The sequence below is a fragment of the Neodiprion fabricii genome, chromosome 5 (assembly GCF_021155785.1).
Source record: "Neodiprion fabricii isolate iyNeoFabr1 chromosome 5, iyNeoFabr1.1, whole genome shotgun sequence".
NCBI lineage: Eukaryota > Metazoa > Arthropoda > Insecta > Hymenoptera > Diprionidae > Neodiprion > Neodiprion fabricii.
In genome coordinates, this window is record NC_060243.1 from 706,952 (window position 1) to 722,617 (window position 15,666).

A 15,666-nucleotide genomic window follows, 5' to 3' on the forward strand; every position below is an offset into this window, starting at 1 on the left:
CCTGTGATGCGGTATCACCTGTAAATGCGTAAAGATAAATTCCGCAGTGAAAATTGTCAATTCTAGAATCTTGTTCAACGGAGTCTGAAATTCTCCACATAATTTATATCATTTACATCTACCGCAATATACACAGACGTACTGTTTATCTTGAAAAAAATGTTTAAAGTACACGCAGCGCATATTCAGAAGAATCAAAAAAGATGACTCTCACGTTTAGCCCTTCAGAAATATTTTTCCCCTGGTGTTTGTACGGGTAAGATGTGCGTTGAGGAATAACCGAAATATTTGTCAGGAAAGGGGAATCCAACGAGGCGGGGAAGGGAATGAAGAGGAATCGGGGTGATCCGAGTGACGCGTTGTGTTTCAGGTTGAGTGCAAGAAGGCGCAGCCGAAAGAAGTGATGCTACCAGCGAACCTGGCCAAGACGCGGGCGGCAGGTCGAGGCGCTTACGGTGAGTTGGTGATGGTCGCGACTCCCCCCTCGACTTACCGGTACGCGCCGTACCCCCTCCCCTCAGCGGCTACGGCGGCCGCAGCGGCGCACGCAGCTGCAGCCGCGAGCGCCGCCACCCCCCACCACTTGTTGGGCCCAATAGTGGCCAGTTCGCCCACAGCCACGTACCAGTACGCAGCGGCCCCGGCAGCCGCAGCCGCAGCGGCCGCCGCGGTCTACGACGTGAAGCGGGCCCTCGCCGCGGCCGCGTATCGGCCGCATCACCCCGCCGCGGCCGCGGCCGCAGCCGCCGCCGCCGCCGCGGCCGCTCCGCGTGCCGCAACCCTCACTTACTCCATGAGCGACCTGCTCGGCGTCCAGGGTCTCGACATGGGCCCGATGTACCATCCGATCCCGACTATCGGCCTATGACCCACGATACTGACGCCCCTCTCTCGACCTCAGTAAACGCGCTTATGCTCATCTCATTTTTCTTTCGTTTATGATTTCGATCCATCTTGAATCGTTATCTTTTTCGATAATATCATTTCACTTTCATTTCCGACACCAATCCTTCATCGGAAACGGCTGACGTGGATATATTTACACAGCAGACGGAACTAAACTGCTTTTCGTCGGTTTCTTTGACCGTAAATAAATCGGTGGCACTTTGCAAGTGGCGCCACCTTCGAGATAACCACGCATGACGTCATTTGTCTCGGACCAATCGGCCTCGTTACGGGGAAAAACGCGGGAGAGGTTTCCAAATTCAATTTTTCACTATCAAGCAAGACGATACAGAATATAGAAATTTGGTAAAAAGTCGAGCTGTCATCTTCCGTTGAAGCCTCTTTATTCCGCCATTGCAACCCCGTTACAGTATAGAGTAGCCCGTCATATGAAGCAACGAAAAAAAAAAAAATCAAACAAAGAATCATATCAGCAGTGCAATAACGGTGCGATCGTCGCGTGATGATGATTGCACTGCAAGCGTAATACAATGTCATATCTTTTTTGAGTTGTTTTTAGTAGGTTAACTGATTACGCAATCGGATAAACTAATAAATAATGAGACCACTTGACAGGCTCAGTTCAGGAACACTGTGATCGTAGACTGGTAGATATTAGAAATATGTAGTTCAGTTTCGTATGCCCATTTAGGGTCTTGATAGATATACATGTGTAATAAAACTTGGTAGATTACCGACGGGGCCTCATTTTCAAATTAGCTGTGAGAGAGAACATTTTCAAACTTTAGGTATGTACAGCAATAATCTTTATGCAAAGACTGCAGTAGTGTGCCAAATTATCGTGGTTAGGAAAGTGGAGCAAAAAAAATTTTTAAAAGTAGGTAAATCCTGATTATATAAACTGTGTAGCAGCGCAGTCGCAGGTATTAGACAATAAACAAAGTGTTCAGTGAAAATACGAGTGTAGATTATCAGTTCAAAGAGAATATTAATAATATTCTCAATGCTCAATACCGTAAACGCGACGTCAATATTACAGCTGCAGCGATCAAGCGATAGGCAAGTTACGAAGGTATCACATTTCGCTTCATTGATCTCTGAACTTCGAAGGGCGGGAAACTTTCTCAATTGATCTTTATACTCGCGGTATCGTTCCTATAAATTTTTTCTCTCAATAAATCTATAACACTGGCTTATACTAATCGCTGCCGGAATAAACTGTACTACGGTTGGATGATGCTTAGGTACTCCAATACTTTCGCAAGTTGCAATAGTTTTGTGAAATCAAAGATTACAGTGCGAATAATGCAAAGTGAATCACCGAGGGTTCGATTGCCGAGATTATGTTCCTATTACACTATTACGTATAATTAGTTGCTAGTTCGTAGACGTGAATTGATCGACCAAGTTTCCTCGTCCTTCACGATCAGCGCGGCCAAGAGCAGATAAACTGATATGAAAAATTTCGGCAAGTTTGACGAAGCCGCGGGTCTAACGTCCAACGCAATATCGAAACTTTCGATCCAACGACCAAGTCCGATTAAAGAGCGAACCGCGCCTTCGTAATCGGACGCTGCAGCGATTAGTTTCCTTAGCATTGATAGTTGTTAACTATTTCAGATGAGAATAGGAATAAGTCGAATAGAATTACCGTAGAATTCGTACCGACGATCTTCGAAAGTTCAATGCAACACTCAAACGAAAACTAATTCCACTCTGTCACGGACTGGCAACTTGCAGATTACTCGAGATCCTACAAGTTAAAAATTTTTACAGATTTCGGACGACTCTTCATTAATTCGGACAAAAGTATACCTACCTTATCATTCGCGATGTTGTTAGAATTTCTTACCTTTTATTATTATTATTATTGTTATTATTATTATCATCGTCATCGTAATTATTCATCTTGCATCGGTGTAAAAGGCGTTGCGAAAAGGACGTCGAGCGGCGATCGTGAACGTGGAGAGTGATTTGAAAATGGAAAGGAGAGAAAATATATACCAGATATGGTGATAATAATGGGCGGCGACTTGCTGAACATTTTTTTGCGCTCTAAATCAGTATTATTGTTGTTTTTATTGTTTTCATTCGACGTGAAACTATAAATATGTTGGTGAAATTAATTGCTATAAAATAATATGGACGAGGCGCAGAAAGATTTTATGCAAATTTTACGAGGCACAGATTTTACGGCTATAATAACGTAAAGTTTGATGAGGAAATTTTTCCAAACAATATTTCCCATAACTTCATGAAATTTCATAATAGCTCGGAGAAATTAGACGCGTGTGCAGTGTCGTAAACTGTTTTTACGTACTCTAGAGTATATATATATATTTACAAAAAAATAGATGCATATATATATATATATATATATATATATATATATGCGGATCATGCAAAAGAGAATTTGATAAAATGACGAGGCGAAAAATGCTGACTATTATCAAAAAAGTATGTTATATAATCGACAGTGTTTGACGATCATATTGACGATATTCAAGTATAGTTGAAAAGAAAGGAGAAAAAAAATTAATAAAAATAATATATATATACATATAAATAAACGTATATTTTTACAGCCGCATAATTAACTAGTCGTGTAATAGAATTACATATCGAGAGCCAATACATAATATAATACATAATATCACTAGGCATATAGGCGAATATTTTGAAATTTAGTTTACCGATATTAGGCAAATCCGCAGTCTTAGGTTTTCTTAGTTAGAAATAATAATTTTGACAACTACTAAAGTATTATACATTGATATATACATTCCTATCTTTTGAGATAGTAATAGCGTTGAGATATTTAATCAATATTATTATTATTATTATTATTATTATTATTATTACGTTAGTTTAGAATATATATTTTTGTGGCGCCATTCTTCGTGGAGGAAGAAATTTTGAACCGCAACTCGTGCCGTAGCAGTAGAAGTGAAACGCTTGAAAGAGGTCTGAAAAATTTCACTCTTCAATTTTTAGAACACAATTTGATACATGTGTAAAAATGGCCTCGCGATACACGCATACATTAGCATCATCCACGAAGAATTGACCATAGCGGCTGTACCAAACCTATATAAAAAAAAAAAAAAAGAAAAAGACAAAAGAAAAAAAAAAATACCTACAAGCTATATTATTATACGTCTAGTACTACATGTATATGTACCATAGGTATCTATATACTTAATATTTATATATATATGTACTTGTCATAAACAAATAGCATTATCGTTAACACTTCTATTAAGCCATATATGAATAGTAATGTCTTAATAATTTGTCTGTATACATGTATATATATATATATATATATATATATATATATGTGTGTATACGTCAGACGTGTGTCCTAGAAAAAGAAAGTACGTACATACCTACCCACCATAGCTACTACTTTGCCCGAGTGGCGCCTACTATTTCTCTTTTCGTAAGTAGAACAAACAACTCACCCCCTCTCTAAGAATCTAACTACTTATCGTTAGGTAGCTGATACATACATATATACTTATATCGACAGATTGATCTTAATAATCGTTAGATACAATTTATTATAGGTATATGTGTACATGCATATATAACGTTACATTATAGTTGTGCTTTGGGGCGGATTTTGGTTTGAAACTGTTAATGAAAGAGTCAATCAGTTGAATGGAGTAACGAATGGAAAAGAAAAGAAATTTTTCAAAAAATTTCACATCAAAGGCTCGGTTGGAACGTGCGCGTGTATAAATTCAAGTGTCAAAATATTTGCCAAACAAACAAACAAGGAAACTGACAAGAAAAAAATTAAATGAAAAATTAACTAAGATTATTGCCACATCGAATTTCATTACATTATCGCATATATCATATGTCATATGAATATATATATATTTGTGAATAATGTCTATAATATATATACATATAATAATCGCATATCATTTGTATTCTCTGTTTATATTAACGTATCCTATTAATATACATATACATATACAACGTATTTACGACACTTACAAGAAAGTATATATACACACACCCACGTACACACAAATATGCCATACGTATACACATATATAATGAATGAAATACGGTTAATAAATGTAAAAGCAAGTCTTAAAAAAAAAAAAGAAAAAAAAAAACGGTATTGTTTATTGTATTAACGTGATTCTTATGCTCGCAAACGATGAGATGAAAAAGAAAAGAAAAAAAGTAACAGAGAAAAAAAAATTACACAAACAGAATCAAAACCAGCCCATCTAGAGACTAGGTACGAAATTAATAATATACTATTGATACATACATATATGCACATATATCACGTATATATGTGTGTATATCGGTGTATTATACAATATACATATATATCGCTAGAATAAATCGATTGATCTATACATAGTCATCTTGATAAGTAAATGTGAAATACTTATATTACGAATAAATAACTTAGCGCTAGATTAATCACGTAGTGCAGCAGTAGCTTGTGATCGGTGTTTTTATTAATATTGTATCATATATAATTTACGTGTCGTAGAAAACGGTCCGCATTCTCTCTCTCTCTCTCTCTCTCTCTCTCTCTCTCTCTCTCTCTCTCACCTGCACAAGCAAAAAAATGAACAAAGAAATGTAATTTTCGAAAAAAAGTATCTATCATTCGGTCCTTGCACAATTATTTACTACGAGGTAACGGCGTACAGTAGATCTCCGTTTTTTTTCCCCCGACTTCCGGTGGCCGGATGTAAGCAAGAAATCGGGGAGGGGATGAGCCGAATTCCGATGTCGTCTACGGGACGGCCTGCAACAGCGCTCGGGGTTCTACTGTACAAGTTGACCGAAATAAGAAAGTGCTCTTTCTTTGTGAAAAATTTGTGCGCAAAGAAAAAAAAAATAGAAAAAACAAAAAAACAACAGAGGGACAGTGCGAACTCGTGTATAGAAAAATATTACATACACATAATATTGTTATTTAAGTGCAATAGTGGAAATAGAAAGTTATATACATATATATATATCATCCTCTAATTGTATAAATCTATAATCAATCGGATAATTAATGGCTATTAATAACCATAGATAGATAGGGGCAGTTTAATTTTTGGTAGCTTTGAAATATATACATATATATATTTATTACACGGTCGCGTAGCATATAGTAAATTATATACATATATATCTAGTCAAAGTATAGTCAAGCGTTAGTCAAAACGATAGTCAAATTAGATGTGTGGTTTTTATTAGTATAAAATTATGAAATTTCATGGATGCCTTTCTTGTTTACAAAAACTTAGTGCTTCACATACATACATACATACATACATATATATATATACATACATATATATATATGTATGTCTTATTTTCTTCTTCTTCTTCTTCTTCTTCTTTTTTACATTTTTCTTTCTTTCTGTTCTCTGAAAAAAAGAAAAAGAAAAAAAAATAACTTTGCTCTTCTGTTCTCAGTTTTTGTTATATATATACGTATATATGTATATATGTATGTATATTTTGTTTTCCTAACTTTATAACACATAATAACTTTAACTCTCACTTAACTCTCGTTTCATACGAACATGTTTTTCTTTTCGTTGATTGCAAAAAAAAAAAAAAAAGAAAAGAAACAAAGAGCAAAGGAAAAAAATGACCGAATTTCCGCAACGATTTACAAATTCGTAGTTAGGTGTACTTGAGCACAAATTGTATGTTATACCGGTGTGGTGATAAAGTTGTATGTATACGCTGATATGCAGATCGTGCGGTAACTCGTTGCAGAAATTTACCAAGTTCGAAAGTTACTATACATACATAATATCCTTGATACATACTTCCTCTGGTTATACTAACACAAAACTTATACACGGGGATTATGGTTGAAACATTATTAATTTGCTTGTTTTTCCTTATAGATTTTATGTGGTCCCTGGGAGCATTACCTGACGGTGAGTTTGCCAAACTGTTATATCATATACACACATAAGTATATTTATTCGCAACCTTAACGCATTTCACCAATACAGCATCCTCGCCCATCATCTTCGTTCGTCCGCGTTAATTGTACATACAACGTATAAATACGTGTATATCGCATGGAACGTGACTGTAACTCACCCCCGATTCGAGTGCGCCACTTTTAAATCCCCGTCGAACATTCGAATGCTTTTTATCAAGCGCGTTGTGCTGTTTAAGGGGAGGTGAATTTCTTCAGAGCTGTGCGTCAAGCATTGAAATTTGATTTACAATATCAAGGGGATTTTCAAGTCCCCTCTGAACAGCAATTGCCGTTAGTACGGAAGTTTCGCATCTTGAATAACCATTAACGATTCCACCGCTGAAGAATAATACGGTTTTGTTGTGTTCTTTGTTATTATTTATTTATTTATTTATTTATTTATTTTACGCACTTTAAAACTCGAAAAATGGTCTAGAATCGTTCAACTTAATTTATGTACTCGTGATACTGACGTGAAAATGACGTCTTTACGATGAATTTACAATCGATACACATTTCGCTGTAAAAGTCGTACTTATTTTAAGGAGTTTTTTTTTTTTTTTTTGTTCCTTTAAAGAAAATAAAAACACCGAGCAACTTGATTTCGCAAATGTTGGAAAATGTGTACCTCACGAGGTAATTTCCGTGTAGTGATAGAAGCATTTTCCATCTGTTCGCAGGTTTCCCGGCGGCAGCGTACGCGGCGTACGCGGCAGGGCGCAGCTACTCAGGATACCCTAGTTTCGGTCTCCCCTACCCAACAGGTAACCACCTTAGCCTTAACCACCTTAACCACCTTAACCACCTTAACCTTAACGGAGCCCACGTGGCGCCCCTGAGCCTGAATTTGAACCACATACACGCGAACTTGAACCCGCCGCCCCCAACGCCCCACAATCCCGCCCCCGCCGCCGCAGCCGCAGCTGCAACGGCAACGGCGCTATTTTACCACCCAAATTTGGACCTGTACAACGCCATGCCTCTGTGAACTAACACGCGCGCTAACAAACGCCATCCCCTTGCTCACAATCAGTCTGTCTTCGCTTTTGCGTACTTGTCTTTATCTTCGTCTTCGTCGTTTTTGCCTCCCCATATTTTTGTCACTCGCCCGTTTCACGGTTTAATATCGCGGGTGCGCGAGAAGCGATTTTTTGCAGGTAAAAAGCAGTATCGTTAAAAAAAAAAAAAGAAAAGAAAAAAAATAAGTCATTCTCCGTTCCACTCCCCGACATTCACCATGGAAACAGTCAAAATGTACAGTGTGGAAAAAACGAGATATTGGTGTGTTTTCCAGCTGCATCGATCTGCAATTTTTCAACTTTAATATCGCCCCAATCGTTGTACGGAAAAGAAGAACTCTGTGTGCGATCTTTCATATTTTATACGTGATAAATGCTAGTACGTCGACGCTCGCAACTGGACGTGACGTTCTTCGCGAAACTATGGGAATGAGCGACAGCGAAAGCCAATGATCGAAACCCTTCTCTGTCGATCTGTCAGTATCTAAATTTTAAATTTGGCCAACGCACTTTCCCAACTTTTGCGAGACTACGGAAAGAAATTCGTCCGCCTTTTCGTTCTCCGTACCTGAGTGGCGAAGGGTCGTATCTTGGCGCACCGTAAGACACGCGTTGTTTACTTCCACAATCTTCGTCGGAGCGTTATTATCACGGCGTAATATCGAGGCTGTTACAAACTGATCAGACCCAAGTCGCTGAGCCGAGTGCCGAAATCTTGTATTTGTTTACATTTCCTCTTCGCTCGTCCGAGAAATCGGCGCTTGCCAAATTCGGATCAAGAAATTCAGTCTCGAGCGAACCGCGAAGCGAGCAACAGCTGCTCACCGTAACTCCGTAATTCGTAGTTGATCGAACCAAAGTGTGACAGTGCGTGAAGTGAAAACCCTTTCGCCGGCCGCGTGGTTTTTTTTACCGACGTTGACGGTCAGCATGGACGATTTCGTCCTGGGCTCTTTTCTCCCACTCGGAGCTTTTCAAAAATTCGCGAAAAATTCAGGTAATCAGGTTCAGGTGCCTACTTGATATTCCAATGGTTTGCGTCGTGAAATTTTCAATAAATTCGTTAGCAGAAATTGTTAACAACGAAAGATTCTCGACACACCGATAAGTGAGTCCATGTTGGCTGGCGGATGGTCGATTTAACCTTCTTCGATAAATTTTCACCGTGACCGTTCGACACGTGCGTTGCAGTTTCGTTGCACAATCGGAGCCTGCGGTTCGAACGAAGCGCGACATGCGGTATCGATTATTTATTGTCCGATGACCCAGTGCCCGTGAATTTAACCCACCTTGTAAATTTTCACTCGCGATATTCGTCAGTGTATGTGTAACGTGCCTGTAAAACCCAAGTGATTTGGTTCATTGGTTCACACTTGAAGCACGATGCTTCTCATCGGTTAATTCAGCAGCTCAGGTATCATGTATGTATATAAACATATACTTTATATTTTTAATCGCAGTCAGTTGAAAATATTCATTATTCATTTTCGTTAATTGAAATGACTTACATATTATATATAATATATATATATAATAAAATCGACCGATTGTCACTCGGTTTTATCCCCGTAATCGCGAATTCTGTTATTATACGTGATAATGTCATGACCCTAAATTTATCCATCATTTAATATTATATAATTTATATTCTATGAATAAATTTCAAAGCACTGCGTCTGCTAAGTCGCGTTGTTTATATGCAAACGTTGCGTTATCTTGAAGGAAAATAAATAAGTAAATAATAACCAAAGATTGTACAGGTACCATAAACGTATATACATATAATGAACACATTGAATATGCATATATATCCTATACAAATGAAAATTATTGAGGATGTATTGATATAATTAATATTTGATAGGCGCCTAAGAACGATGCATGTATAAATATAGATAATTACACATATGTAATATATATATATAGTATATATATATATATATATATATATATATATATATATATAGTCGACGAATGATTGCTCCAGGGCACTTGTGTAATAATTTATTGGATTGAATTTCAAGATTGAAAATTAAATTGAAAATTGAGATCGATCGCGAGGATGTCAGAGAAATTATAATTAAACACGTACAGTTATAACCTTATATATATAATATAATATAATATAATCCACATACACATGTATATACTTATACATATTGAGTATATAATACGCATCTACTTCGTCGCAGAATTTCGTATCGAGTATATTATACTATACAACTTGAAAGTTGCTAAATTCGTTCGATTTAATAAAATCAGCTTAATTTACATGAATGAAAATCTGTTATAGGCTAATTAAACGATGTCCATTTATTGTTACACTTTCTCCATATATTCTTCTATTAATATTATCGTTTTCTCTTTCAATCGTCGCCCCGGTTTTCGCGTTAACTTTAAGATTATCGTCACCATTATTATTATTAGTGTCATCGTTGTTGTTGTTATTACTATTTTTATTATTATCGTCATTTTTATTAAACAGCTTTCTAATAAATCGGACTTGTTTAAAGGGGGAAGAAAATGAGGAAAAAAAATTTGAAATTCTCGCACGTGTATTAAAAAAAAAAAAATATGAACAAACGCGTGATATACAAAAAGTATATACGTGTATGTAATACTTATACATATGGCATAAGGTCCGTAAGAAAGCGTAAGAAAAGCGTAAGAATAATTGACGTTGAGCCAAGGGTCTCAAGTGCTTTCTGCATAATTCCATTGTCCCGCTCGACGATTATGGATTCCTTGCGCTGCGGAGTTTTAGAAACTGGCGAAAGAAGTGGGGAAAAAGAATAAAAATGAAAAATAAAATAAAACGAAGGCGAACCCGGCCTGTAGAATTTAATTCTTTAGAAATTTCAAGTTACCAGCAAAGCTCGCGCGATTCGCGTATATGTACAATTATGTACTGTAGGAATGTAATGTAATTACGGACGTACCTTGATGCAGGGAAGTCACTTGCCCCGCGGGACGTTGCGTTAGAATTAGCCCGGAACGATTATATTTAACCACGTGGAACTGCAATTTTTTTAAAACCGCGCGCAGTAACGAGTCGAGCTTTATTTATACAGTATATAATGTACATAAACGAGGAAGCGAAGGAAAACGTGCGAAAATAATTTTAATAATTAACGAAATAATTTTTAACACGTTGTATGTCATTTTGACATATTGTAAACGAGCTAACATTGTGAGAAGCGTTTTTGCGGCACTTTATTTGTGCATGAGGAAATTTCTCGCACGTCGGATCGTAATTATCATGACCCAATCCGCTCGCGTTATTTTATTTTACATTATAATGCGTAAACGAATCATCGTCAATGCGGCTTACTTACCGTAATCTTGATGTAAATGACAAGAGGATACTGATGTAATAAAAAAACCGTGTTTTGGTCCATTTAATAACGACGATGATAACGGCAATTGGAAATCGACTAACCAGCCATTTGCCCGGATTAAAAAATTTTATGTACTAAAAATTGTTAAAAATCATGAAAATATAATAACTGAACAAAACTAACACCGCTTACTGTTCCGCCATCTGTACTAATTACTGTACGTGCGTGTACAATTTCACATAACATCAGCATCAGAGTGAAGTGTGTCCTCTGCGTTGACAAATAGATAGATGCCTACGTACCTTATACCCGTAATGTGTTATAATTGCGGAAAGTACGGCTGATTATTTAATGTAATTAATTGTCATACTAATCACCCAGTAGATCAATTTTCAAAGAGTTAGACTGCGTGTTTAACGAACTGATAATATAAAGTCAATTATATTACTTCAAAAGCTTTCTTCGATCAATGGAAATAATTATTTGCATTTTCCTTGACTAGAAAAAGTGTCCAATTAACTCGTCATACATGCAGTACGATAACAATTCTCTGGTATCATGTGTATGAAATGATTTTGATAAGAAATCGATAAAAATTCTCTCCAACACGATGAAATTATTTTTCACAACTGCTTCGTTGAAGTAAAATGAAGCAAAGTTGTTTCGTAGATTTGCAAATATCACCAATCATTGATTAAAAAATTGCGGTCCGAGGAACTATTTCTCTCTCGTTTTATTCGTAAGCAATGCAAAAGAAGAAGCATTAATTTAAAAAAAACTGCAGCTTGTATCGAAACACGTTTTTCTGACTATCGCAAATCGTTTTGCAACATCACAGGGTGGGGAGGGAGGGGATGGAAAATCGTCGTGAAAAAGTGAGAGAAAAAAATCGCGTCTGTGATCCTCGAACCTTCAAACGAAAAGAATGAATAACGCGACTTATAAATAATGTAGACAATGTTTTTCGGACGTTGAATTGTGATTCTCTTTCCCTTTTTGTTCGCTCTCTCTCTCTCTCTCTCTCTTCCTCTCGCTTTCCTGCACAACCTCCATACTCGATACGTACATAGATATATATTATATATATTATATATGTATACATTTATGTACTTCCATATATGTATATGTATATGTATGTATTATTTCCCCGCTTTTCGCATCCTCTGCTGCGGCATTTATAATATGTACATTTGAATATTTTTACATGTAATATTTTCACGTCAAAGTTCACGAGGCATGGTCGTGCACAGGGCAGCAGTTCTCTCATCTCTCTCTCTCTCTCTCTCTCTTTCTTTTTCTCTTTCTCTTTATCAGCTGAATCTTTCCGTCTCTTTCTTTCTCTCTGTCTCTCTCTCTCTTTCTCACTTTCTCTCTATTCGCGTCTTATCTTCTCTTTGTACCCGTCAGCGAAGCGAACGATGGATGAAAATGAGACAGCCGGCCCGCCCCCCTCGATATGTCCGAAAAGCATTTTTTTTTTTTTTTTTTACCCCCCATTTTCTCACTCTCTCTCTCTCTCTCTCTCTCTTTCTTCGCTGATCCGGTGCCTCCAGGTGTATAAAATATGCGGATAAAATTGCATGGAAATTTATTCAGAAAAGCGTTCATCTTTCCTGCGTCATTCGTATCGAGTACCTAATCATTGTAGAAAAGAGGAAGAAAGGAAAAAAGAAAATAAGGGAAGATAAAATTTATGTACACCTGCGATGTTGACCGAAAAATTGTCGCATTGCGGAAACGAAATTTTCATTACAGGGGGTATGATAAAAATTATACTTAAACAAAAATTGTTTAAAATTTTGCCAACTCGTTGAGCGCAAATTGTAATAATACACTGAAAAGTCTCGATCGTGTAACAATCGGATGTCAAAATTACAATACTCAATTACTATATACTTATATGTATATCAAGGTGGTTGTTTTTTAACTATTTTTTTCTTACCTATCCTTAGAAAATTTAGTTTTCAGCCTCAAACGAAGCCTCGTGAAACCGGAACTCGATAGCAATATTGTAAAAGGTGCCTCATCCGATTTCAATTTTTCAAACACTGTAACCGAAATAACTCGAAAACTGTAAAAGTTGGTAAGCTGCTTTTGATTTCAGTCTGCAAGTAATGAGATTTTCTATAAAAAATAAGGCAGATACTACCGTACACCTAAATATTCATCTTGCATTCGATACGGACGTTGAAAGTCGACGACGAGTGCATTGAATAAACGAATCAAGATGCTTGTTACCTTGCAAATTTTTATCTCGCCCAAAAACAACTTGTCAACTTGTAGAGTTTTCGAAATGTTTCGATTAGAATTTTGCTATCGAGTTGCGGGATTCGCGAGGCCTCGTTTCAGGCTAAGAACTAACTTTTCAAAGGATACGTAGGAAAAATTAAAATTGAATTTTTTTTTAAATTAACCCCACTCCGACGTATATAACATATCGCGTGTTACGAACGATACAAGCTGCGGTTTTTACCGGTTTTGTCAGAATAGCAACAATAACCGTTTGTTCCTCAACCGTGAAAAATATCGTAAACCATTACAACAGGTTTGTTTGTTCCGTTTTTCTAATTTGTGTTTGAACAAAGTTATAAATAAAAATTTTAATCTCCTATTCAGCCATCCCCCATACCGATTACATACCCATACGCATATGCCAGGGTTGCCCGCGGGATTATTCGGCGAATTTCGCGCACCTGCGGGAAAACCGTCGAGGTTATCGCGGGCTACCCGTGACTTGAACTATAACACAGCTGTGACCGTAGGTTTCAAACTAGCCCCGTTGTTTAGCTATGAAAATAGGGACTTAGGGGGTTCGTGGTACTTTCAGGTGCCTTGGGACTACCGCCATTCACTTCTGCACTATCTCCCGGTGAACCGCAGCTACACACCTACTCCCCGGAATACAGAATCATTCCCGAACAATGAATCGAGCGATCGAGCGATCGAACGAGATGATTTACGTATTTTATAAATCACGTATATATACATATATATATATGTATGTGATATCGGTAGCAGCAACAACAACAACAACAACGATGATAACAATAACAATAATGATAATGATAATAACATCTATTCGATCGACGTAAAAATATAATAAACTCACGTACTCGAGTCGTTAAATAACAATTGAATGTATAATAACGCGTTGACTGGAAGTAATTTTTTCGCATTCGCACATTTTGATAGATGAGAAAAAATGGGAAATTTTGATGGAAGCGAACTCGTTTTTTGTATTTCAAAACGATATGTGACAGTTGGTCAAGTTTCAACGGAAATCTAATTTGCATCGTTGAAATGAATTGAATGGAAAACAAAATGTAATCGCGAACGATGTGTGAAATATTTTGAAAATTGATAATCCGACGAGCTGCCGCGTGTTAAATCTTTGTTATCTCGCTGCTAAATATTAGAATGCAATGATTATTATCGTCGTCGTTAATGATTCCGATGATAACAAACATTTGAATCCGTTAATAATCGGTAATAAATTTTCACGCAGAAAGGGAACGATGTCATTTTGATTTCAGTTTTTTTTTTTTTTTTTTTCAACTCCTTCTTTCAATTGACGTAATTTATATACAATGCTCTTTGATACCACAGTATAATACGTTATACATAAATAAAGAACGATAAGATGAAAAAAGTTGATAATTGCATCTCGCGATGTGTTCGCAAGATTTTTATTTATTTGAATCTGTTATAATATTAATCGTCATAATGATGTGTATCAATTAGTGATTAACGTAACTCGATCTTCAGCATTTCCTCGATTTGTATAATATACAATTATTCGCATTATACCTTCACAAACTCGCACGTTTTACGCGTGATAACAACAATATTAATAATAATCGTTTTTAACAATATATAACATAATACAATATAACGTACCGATGTTAATTGCTTTGCGATTTTCAACTCATTTCGCTTTGTGTTATAAATTTATTTAAAATTATCACTCGCGCCTATAATATTATCGATATTATCATTTAACTTCATCACCATACCCGCAATTAATCGTTTCACGTTCGTTATTATCACGTTTTTGACACGATTTCTCAAATCACCCTCATCCCGCACGCATCGTGATCGGTATTGTAAGTGTATAAAAAATATTGTACATATCACATTATGTATAAATAAATATACACACACACACACACATATATATATATATATATATATATATACCTATATAACAGTATCATTGATCGAGTAAATTGCTATAAATATAATGACATATTACTATCAAAGTTGAAGATTGTTTTGTCGGAATTTAAAATGAAAAAAGGAAAAAGGCAAAAAGATGAAAAAAATTACCATTGTCGTTATCATTATTGTTACGATAATATATACAATAGTATTAATATTATTATATATATACATATAATTATATGCCTACAGGAGGTAGACGTTCGAA

At 36.4% G+C, this 15,666-nt stretch overlaps 1 protein-coding gene across 15 annotated transcripts in view; it reads left to right on the forward strand.

Moving 5' to 3' along the window:
* LOC124182895 (RNA-binding protein Musashi homolog Rbp6) overlaps positions 1–15,666 on the forward strand; it is a 400,556-nt gene that overhangs the window by 364,452 nt on the left and 20,438 nt on the right. For all 15 annotated transcript variants that reach the window (XR_006870884.1, XR_006870885.1, XM_046570684.1 and 12 more), the window contains 3 exons: positions 371–455; positions 6,801–6,833; positions 7,564–7,647. Coding sequence is in view for 13 of the 15 variants with exons in the window: in XM_046570684.1 (XP_046426640.1) it covers positions 371–455; positions 6,801–6,833; positions 7,564–7,647 (202 nt within the window). In the remaining 2 variants the exon portion in view is untranslated. The remainder of the gene's footprint in view (positions 1–370; positions 456–6,800; positions 6,834–7,563; positions 7,648–15,666) is intronic.